The sequence below is a fragment of the Ursus arctos genome, unplaced genomic scaffold (genome assembly GCF_023065955.2).
Source record: "Ursus arctos isolate Adak ecotype North America unplaced genomic scaffold, UrsArc2.0 scaffold_23, whole genome shotgun sequence".
Classification (NCBI taxonomy): Eukaryota; Metazoa; Chordata; class Mammalia; order Carnivora; family Ursidae; genus Ursus; species Ursus arctos.
In genome coordinates, this window is record NW_026622908.1 from 42,208,440 (window position 1) to 42,218,258 (window position 9,819).

Here is a 9,819-nt window from a genome sequence, read left to right on the forward strand (position 1 = left end):
ATGTGCAAAGAATGGAAGTATGAATGGACTCAGCAGCTTTACGCAGTGTGTGCTGGTAAGTTTAATGCCAGTATTTATTTATTCAGTATTTACTAACTTTGCTCTTATTACAATTTATTTGATAAGTCTACAGATTTTAATAATTTAATTTTAATTTTTAATATAATTGTATTGTGTTCAACAACTGGCTGGGAAATTCAGCGTTCAAGAGCCAGTAAAAGCGAGACTTGGCATACCGTTGCATTCAGGGAATGGTGTATAAAATCTAGTGTGGCTAGAACATGATGGGAATAGAAAAGCAATGGGAGATGTAGCTGAAAAGTTGTTTTGGGGGGGCGGGGATCAGACTAGGCTGGGCCTTGTGGGCTGGTAAGGGGGGGGCAAAGTTTCAAACAAAGGAATGATAAGATCAGGCTGCTTTAAGAAGGATCACTCTGGATACAGAGAGGAGACTGTGTTTGCCATGGGGAGTCCGAGGCAAGTCAGTTACATTCGGTCATCGAAAGAACCATAGAGAAACTGATGGCTTGGACCAATGCAGGTGTTGTAGGGAAGGAGATGTGGGTAGATGTCAGCTATCCAGGAGTCAGAATCTATAGGATATGGTGACAGGTGGTGCTGGGGAAAGGGTAAGGGAGGTTAAGGAGACACGAAGGTTTGGGGCTTGAGTATCTGCTTGAATGGGCTGCTGGTCCCCAAAACTGAGAGTACTGAAGAAGCTGGTTTGAGCAAAAGGTGGGATGTCTGGTTTTGAACATAAGGGGTTTGATGAGTCTGGGGAACACCCAGGAGGGGAGCTCTAGGCTGGAAACAAAGTTGGGATAGAGGACCTAGGATCCTGCCTCTTGTGGCTGCAGCTCATGCGAGGGTCCCCACTCCTATCTCTGCCCTGGCTCTAGACCATGCTGCAAGCCACTCAGTCTTCCCATCTGTAATGGGGTGTTAGGCTCTGAGTCCTGCTCCCCTGTCGCCTGAGTGTTGTGAAAACCCGATGAGATTTGTATGGGAGTGGAGAGTGGGGATGAGGAGGCTGGTCCTGTCCTGTCCTTTGCCCACTGGAAGGTGCAGGGGGAACTTTTGGAGAGGAGAGGGCATGGCCAGCTGGGGCCCTGAGATTCCTGCAGCCCGTCTGGGTCAGAGGAGCCAATCTCAGCTCTCTGAGATTGAGAAAGGGGCTGCCACTCTCACATCCCCTCATTGCCTCCCTTCTCCCTCACTTCCCTCAGCTGGATGCCCCCAGGCGCTGCCCCGCTCCTCAGATGCTCTTGCCCTGCAGTCCCTCTCTGCTCCTCTGGCACAGCCTGAGAAGCTGCCCAATCACATTGGCAGATGGTCAGCTTCACCTCGGGCACCCAAATTGCTTAGGGTCTCTACCCTCTGTCCCACTCAAGCCTTCTCTCTGGAGGCTTCTCTAAGGAGGCTCTTGAACAGAGCCTACTCGGACTCCTGAGTTGGATGGGGTGGGACAATGGATTCCAAGGACAGGGACTGGGGCTTGGGAGTCTAAGCGCTCTGGGCTCTGTCCTGGCTCAGCCTCTCCCGGCCCGGTGAGCCTGGGCACCACACCTTTTCGTACCTCAGTTTCCGCTTCTGTGAAAGGGGGATAAAGAATAACACCTCCTTCACAGGGCTGGTGGAAGAATCCACAGGCACAGGGAAAGGCACCCAGCCCATTGTAAGTGCTCAGGAAACATTAGCTGGTGTCACTGTTCTTATCTTTGTGCCTTCTCTCAGTAGCATTTGCAACTGAAGACCCTTCCCCTGCCTGCTTCAGCGACTCCTCTTCAACTACAACAGAGGTCCCCCCTGCTGTGCTGCTGCGCCAGCCAGGAAGGGGCTGCTGATGGCGAGAGATCAGGACCCCTCTGCCTTGGGGACAGCCCGGCCTCCCCTGATGGTCATCACAGCCATTCCGTCCACTCTAGCGTCCCACACAAGATGAGCTGAACTTCCAAGTGGGACATTCAAGGCCTTCCTTGGCTGGCGCCGCCGATGCGTAATGTGCTTTTCCCATGGGGTAGCCCGGCACTCCCTGGCTCTCAGAGGCCCCGGCCTTCTCACACGGGTGCATGTGTGGTTCTCTCCTTCTGGAGCACTCTCCCCTGTCCCTGTTCTCATCTGGGACATCCCTTCCGCAGGGAGCCCCTCCACATGGCCCAGGAGCCACTTTGCCCATCTTTCTGTAATCATAACCATCAAGGCTGCTGCTTGCCCATACAATGCCTTTGAGCGAGGTAGAAAAAACACCCTTACCTCAAAATGCTTCCTTCTGTCTGCCGGTAAACCCACGGAATAGATGTGCCCACCTGTAACACCTACAACATGAAGGATGTCTGTCCTGGAGGGGCCCTGATGACACCAGACCTGTTACTTCGGGGACAGTTCCGTGTGCCCAGCACTGTGCCAAGTGCTTTCTCTCAAATACTGTTCACAAAGCCCAGGACAGAAATGGTTCGCTTCCTTTTTTTGTTTTGTTTTAGTAACGGTTCATTTTCAGAGGTGAGGAAAGAGAGGCTCAAAGGCTAAGACCAAGGTTATGTAACCAGTAGGCGGCAGAGTCATGATATGAACTCTGAAGCTCCGAAGCAAGGAATTGCCTCCATTAAGTCATGGTCACCCAGGTAACTGCTTCCACATCTGTCCCAGACCTTATTGTGAACTCGAGACAGCGGCCACATTCCACCCCTGCCTGGCTCTGGAAATGTGTACAGTGGGCACCGAGTAGACAGCACCACATGCGTGATGGAAGAAGCCTCTTTACAAGGCATTGGGGACCCAGAAGCTGGAGTCTGGTTCCCTGTAGCTGAAGATGGAGGTGTTTGGACCAAGGAGTCCCAGAGCCCTCCCCCTCCCCTTGCTCAGTCACTGAAGGCTAATATTTGATTTGGTGCCTACTTAGGGTCTGCCTTCGCTTCTCAGAGAAATCCTCTCCTGGGGCCTGATGATTCCAGATGATTCCAGTTAATTCTTGAATCCAGCTTTTTCTGAATCCAGAATTATGCTCTCTGCTGAAATGAGGCAAAGTTTATAAAAGAAGGCCCACCAGCCTGAGGGGCTGGGAAGGCAGAGAGGACTATCAAGGCAGATCTTAAACGAAAGTCTGAGTTTTCCAGGAGGACCCAGGACAAGGTGAAGGATAGTCTTGGCAAAGGTATGACCAGAGGCTAGGGCTGAAGGAGGGCGGTGTCAGACAGACAACTTCTTGGCCACGGGGCCAGAGCATGCTTTTCTTTGGATAGACGACTTTGAGTCTAGTACAATTCTTTACTGCTGCTTAACACCAGAAACCTAATTAGAGACTTTGCACGTCTCTAATTACTGACTTTTGCCTTTTCCAGAGTTCTACTGGTAGAAAGTGGGTGCTATAAAAATAGCCTCTTTTCAAGCCCTGAGACTGTCATCCAAACTGTCAACTAACCATTGCAATCTCCATCATCCAAACAGGTCAATGATTGTCTCCGTGAAAAATAAAATAAAGAGGAGCTGATAGCAATGTCTTGGTTTCTTTACATTCTTTTGGGGGAAGGTCCTGGGAGTCAGCCTAGCCCAGGGCACGGGAACTTCTTTATTCAAATGGTGGTGTGATAGCACTTAGGGAGCACAGACTCTGAAGTTACACAGTCTGGATTCAAGTCCTAGCTGTGTGACCCTGAGTGTCACTTAATCTCTCCAAGTTTCAGTTCCATCACCCCTAGATGGTGCCCAGCTCGTAAATTAATGTATGTAAAGCCCTTAAACAGTGGTTGGCACACAGCAGATCATGTTAACTATTATTTTTATTACTTGTCCAGATACGTCAACATAGCTCTGAAGAAAGTGACAGAAACAGTACTGATTCTCTGCTAGTCTTAAGGGAGTTTCATTTGCAAGTGCTGGATGTCCTGCTGTGCTCAAGAGCGCTGGGGTCAGGGGATGGTCCTCATCTGAGTCGGGGTGTCTTCCCTTGTGGGGAGGGCCAGTGGTGAAGTTGGTGACTCAGAAGGGGGAGGGGGAATTGAGCACCTCCTTACCCAACATGATCCCCCATCCAGCCTCTGCTCAGTCTGAGTTGGTTGTTTCCCTCTACCCAGCTCTGGTCCTTCCTTCAGTTTAAAGGTTCTGCTCCAGTTCCAATGTCTCCCTGTGCTCCCCACGAGCCCCATGAGCCTTATCTGCCTTGCTCACCTATGTCCCCAAGTTAGAGATGATACTCAGTAAGTGGGGCTGAATTGAATGAAAAGGAATGATTTAGATTTTCTCCAAGGAAAATAGTGGAGCTGAGGTGGTCGGTCAGTCTGCCATGTGAGCCCAGTCAGTCAAGGAGGAGGTTGGTGAGGGTTGTGAGCCTCCGGGAAGGGTAGGGGAGGAGCTTAATTGAGCCTGGGCCCCCTTCCTCACCGTGACAGTCACAGGTGCTATTCCTTGGCGTCCGCCTCATCCGCAAACATGGGAAATCTGGCTTTCAGTGACTGACATACAAGCTGTGCCTTTTAAAGATATTTTATTAAAAAAAAAGAAAAACCAACCAAACAAAAAGCCCAACCCAAGAACTCTTGGTTCTGGGAGTCTGGGAGCAGCTTAGATCTGTGGGGAGGGTGGAACCTGGAAGACAGATGGTGTGGGGGTCTCTGACCCCTGGGAGGAAGAGCAAGAGCCCGGGGAAGCTGACAGGCAAAGCAGCCTTTCCCAGGGCTCAGCCTTCCTCTGCGTGAGGCCTGGGCTCACCCACTTGGAAAAGACACGTGGGGGGCTCAACCCACAGAAGAAGGCAGGGTGGGCGTTCCGGACAGGCCGCAGACCTCTGGTTAAAGTCACCGACCAGTCAAGAAGGAGAAAAGGGTGGCCCGGGGCTCGATCGGGCCTATCAGCACCCTCCACGAAGGCGGGGTTCAACTCACCCTAGGGAGGCAGGCTCAGATTGGGAGGTGCGGCCCCAGGTACTGAGCAGAAGGGGCCCTGACGAGGCAGGAGCTGGCGGCAGTCCCAGGCAAGACTCCCGGTGGGCAGGGTAGGACCCTGACACTTCAGAGCTCAGTGGCCCTGGGGGCCGCGGGGCAGCGCCCGGATGGGCCGGGGCGGAGGATTGTCCAGGACCGGTTCGGGCCGGGCGCGCACGCCGCCCCGGCGCTTTTGCTTGCGCAGCAGATAGCTGGAGTACTGCACCTCGGGCATGGCCAGCTTGAGGCAGGCCTCGGTGGCTGGACCGGCGCCGCCGCTGGGCAGGTCGTAGCCCATGATGTCCACCTTGCGGCTGGGCTGCCACGGCTGCAGCTGCTTGGTGCGGATCTGCGCAGCCGGCCGCAGCACCGGCTCCTCGCCGAAGCAGCGCCGCAGCAGGCGCTCCCGTGCTTCGCGCAGCTCACGCGCCTCGCGCTCCACGCAGGCACGGCCGGCGCTCGCCACGCGGCGCCAGAACGTGGCGTTGAAGTGGTCGTAGAGGCCCGCGTCGAGCGCGTTCCAGGCGCGCGCAGCCCGCGCGAGCGCCGCGGGGATGGCGGCGAGGCGCGAGCTGGCGGCGCGCGCGTTGAGCTTGGCGTAGAGCACGTCGTCCAGGTCCCAGGCCAGCAGGCGCCGCAGCAGCACCAGCGACTCGTCGAAGTACTCGGCGATCATGACGAGCGAGAAGACCTCCTCCACCTGGCGGATGAGGCCCGCCAGGTAGGCGGCGTCGTCGCGCGGGCTGCGCTCGTTGTCGCCTCCCAGGTCGTAGGCCAGCGTGTTGTGCGCGAACATGGCGAAGTGCTCCCCCGCGCGGTAGTAGGCCTCGGGCGCGCGCAGGAAGGCCTCGAGCGACGCGTTGGGCACGCGCCGGAAGGCCGGGCAGTACTGGTTGTAGTAGCTGAAGAGCGACTCGAACATGGAGGCCGGCTCGCGCAGAATGGTGACATAGACGGTGCCAGGTGGCATGAGGCGCTCGAGCTCCGCTCGGTCGAAGCGCAGGTGGCTGGCTAGCACGTGCGGTGGCCGCGTGGCTGGGTGCACGAAGTGTGCCGAGAAGTTGCGTGGGTAGCAGAACTGGTGCTCGCAGCTCGGGTGCGGCAGGGCCACCGTCAGGTTGTGGCGCTCAGCGAAGCGGAACAGGATGTTCTGGACGGTGGTGCCTGCAGTCTTGTGCGTCTTCAGGAAGGCCACAGTCATGTGCTTGGGGCGGGGCGGTGAGTCCCGCAGAGGCGGGCAGCTCAGAGGAAACAGCTTGGGGTACCTGCCAAGTCCGGGGTGGGGGGTAGTGCGCAGGGGGAAGGAAGTGTGAGAGGAGTGCAACTCGACCCCTGCCCCTCCCCAAGGACGGTAAGATGGGCCACACCCATGGACCAGTAGAGGGGTATGGCAGGCAGCCTATAAGATGACCCCCAGTGATCCTTGCTGGCCTCTGGGTATCCACTCTCTTGTGTATTTCCCTCCCCATGAGTATGAGCAGGACTTACTGATGCCGCTAGGGAATAGAATAGGGAGAAACGATGGGATGTCCCTCTTGAGATTACATTATAAAAAGACTATGACTTCTGTCTTGGTGTTTCTCCCTCTTTCTCTCTGTAGGATAACTCAGGCAGGGAAAAGCAAGCTGTCATACTGTGAGCAGCCCTATGGGGAGGTACCAGGTGGCAACAGTCCACGAGGTACTGGGCCCTCAGTCTGTCAGCCTGCTTGAAGAACTGAATGCTGCCAACAACCACACGAGGGAGCTTGGAAGAGGAGCACTTCCAGTCAGACCTTCAGATGAGACTGCATCCTCAGCAGCCGTCCTGATTGCAACTCCGTGTGACCTTGAGCCAGAGGTACCCAGCTAAGCCACACATGGATGCCTGACCCACAGAAGCAAGATAATAAATGTTTGATGTGTTCATGTGCTAAGCTTTGAGGTAATTTGACCACACAGAAATAGGTAACTAATATAAGGACAGAGGCCCTTGGAGATCCTTGAGAAAGTCTACTCTACACATGTAGAAACAGGACCAAAAGAAGAATCATTTATGTTTTCTGGCAATTCAGATAAAGTCATCATATCTCTTGTTCTCTGTCTTCTTTCTCATTTTTACTCTTTCTCTGGCTCCTTGTCTTGTGGACGAGTGGCATGGGCTTTGAGGCAATCTATTTGTTATACGATTCTGTTAAGTTCCCTGGAGTCTCGTTCATCCCGTCAAGGAATTTTTTTGAGCATCTACTATGGGCTAAGCATTGTTCTAGGCTCAAGAATTTTGCTAGTATTAAAAACAGAGAATACTCATAGCTTTCATGAAGCTTTCATTTCTGTTTCCTTGTTCCTAAAACAAAGGCTTTGGGGGTTACAGATGACCTATAAGTTCCCTTCAGACTTTGAGTTATTCTCATTTCTTTTCTACGCTAAGCTCATGTAATAAGAACTATTCTAAGCACCTTTGAGAATACCACTGAGATTTCCTATCTGTGGCTGGTTTGGGCTCAGGGTAATATCTACCCAGATGCCCCTGGGTAGGTAACAGCTTGGGGTACCTGCCAAGTCTGGGGGGGGGGGGGGAGACCAGCAAATCCTCCAACAAGGAGAACTGAGCCCATTCACACCATTCTCGTGGGCAGACTATGTAGGAAATGGGAAAGTTGAGGCCCTGAGGGGTGCAGGGATTTGTTGGGTTCAATAGCCAGGAGTAGGGCAAGGGCTTCCATTAGTTGTCGCATGGTATCCTTACCAGGATGATTGACTGGGTCACACATACCATCAGTCCCATTCTATAATGAGGAAACAGGCTCAGAGAAGTTAGGGGATTTGCCCAGCACAGCAGAAACAATGAGAAGTTGTTTGCAGTCCTTTGGGGGAGGCACTCAGAATGTGATGCCGTGGGAAGGACTTGGAATGGATTAGAATCCCAGTTTAGTCACTGACTAACTCTATGCCTTCAAGCAACCTTTCAATGAAGACCGGTCCCTGCCCAGGGAGGTTGTGCGGATCTAAAGAAAATGTATAGAAAGCGCTCTTAGAATAGAGGGAAGGAGCAAACCCCAGCGGAAGACGGAATTTTCTGGCAGATAGAAGGAATGGGAAGGAGAACTCCCAGTTCTGTTGCCAACCGGGCAAGAATGCAACTCGCCTGCGTCCCGCCCCCACACCGAGGCCTTGCCCCCTTACCAGCTGAGCTGTGCTCCCTGGTGGATGAGGAGGCTTACGGTGCTGCACCCTAGCACCAGCAGCAGGATTTTCCTTCGGCTCATCATCTTGGTGGCCTGCTGCACGTGCTGGAGGATGGGTGGCATGATGGGGTACCCACCCCTGAACCAGCCAGGGCCTCGCTATCCAGGACTCCCTTCGCCGGCACTCATGGGGGCTCCTGGGGCTCTGGTAGCAGGGCCAGTATTCCTGAGAGGCCTGGCAGAAGAAGAAGGCAAACAGGTTTGCAGCAGCCAGAGGAGATGGGCTGTGGGCCCCAGCAGGACTGCTGCAAAGGAGAGCTCCAAAGGGTGGGGTGAGAAGAGAAGCCAGAGAAGATCGGATTCCTACCTCCCATTACCAAGACCCTATCTCCACGCTGCTCCAGATAACTTAGTCTTGGGTGGAATTACAGGCTCTGGGGTGTGGCCAGCCCTTCAAGCTGTAGCCACTCCTCCCTTGAGCCCTGTCTTGGCTTCTCTGCCTGGCCCTAATTTGTCTTTGTCTTGTGGTCATTTGTATCTGTCTCCCTAGTAGACTTACCTTAGCACAGGGCTTGGCCTAAAGCACAGAAATCTCAATTCAGGGTTTCCCTCCTCCAGGACACCTTGCCTGACTGCTTCAGCCAAGAGTTGGTCTTGACTCCCCAGAGTCAAGCTCCTCAGAAGCACTGACCAGACCTATAGCTTCTCGAGTCTCTTGACATGGGCAAGGGATCAATACTGCAGGCTTACAAGGTTTACTGTACTATTACATACTTACTTCCGTTTAATCCCCACAACACCCTAATATAGGTATTCTTCCCCATTTTGCAGACAAGGAAACTGAGGCTCTAAGTAATGGTGCTACTTGTCTCGTGGTCACACAGCTGTTGGCAGAATCAGGATTCAGACCTGCTCTTTCTGGTTTCAAAGCCTGTCCCCCTAGATGTTATGTGTGCTGCTTCCACAGAAAACTGATTTCCCCATCCCTGCTCTGGATTCTGGTAGTTCTGCATGCTTCTGTGCCCTGAGCCTTCCTAGCTGGGCACCTGCCCTGAGGGCCCAAGACCAATAAATCCATGAGGGAAAGAAAGGAAGGACTTGAAATCCCAGAACCCTATCTGGATTTCATCCCCAGACACCTGAAACCCTGGCCGCCCCATCCGCTGACTCTGCAGTGAGAGGTGCCTGGCCAAGGCCGTGACATGGCAGCCTGGGAGAGGGGTGGGGGTGCGAGGAATACAGAGGTGCTCCTGCTTGTTGTCCTACGGAGATTCTCCAGGAGAAGGTAGGCCTCTATCCCAGGTGAGGGGCAGGAGTGAGAGGCAGAAGAAGGGCCTGGTTTCCAGCCAGTCCCCTGTCCCCACACGAATGCCTTGGCTCAAGGGCAGCCTGGCCTTCGGCAGTGCTAACGGAAAGTCAGCCTCCGCAGCAGTGCTGTCTCCCCACTAGGGTAGGGTCTCTGTCTCAGGGGCCTTGGTCTCCAGGTCTGGGTTCAGCTTCAGCTTCAGCTTCACGTACACCCCTCTTGAAAGGGGAGAGGGAGCCTGGAGCCCTATGGGCATTTGTACGTATATGGAACTAGGACACCTGGGTCCCAGGAGGGATGAGGTAATGTAAAAACTTCTGACCATCACTTTCCCCTGGGGCTTGGAGCTTGGTTTCCAGTCCCTCTTCTTTACCACTACCTCCTGGCCCCTCATTAATCCTGGATTACATTTAAACCTGTTTGGGTAGAAA

The 9,819-nt window shown here is 53.8% G+C and overlaps 1 protein-coding gene across 1 annotated transcript; it reads right to left on the reverse strand.

Moving 5' to 3' along the window:
- Positions 1–4,513: 4,513 nt before the first annotated feature.
- On the reverse strand, positions 4,514–8,310 carry GAL3ST3 (galactose-3-O-sulfotransferase 3). The gene is made up of 2 exons (XM_026483163.4): positions 8,081–8,310; positions 4,514–6,181 (listed from the first exon to the last, which is right to left on the reverse strand). The coding sequence occupies exons 1-2, from the start codon at positions 8,203–8,205 to the stop codon at positions 5,011–5,013; spliced, it is 1,296 nt and encodes a 431-aa protein (XP_026338948.1). The 5' UTR covers positions 8,206–8,310; the 3' UTR covers positions 4,514–5,010.
- Positions 8,311–9,819: the final 1,509 nt, after the last annotated feature.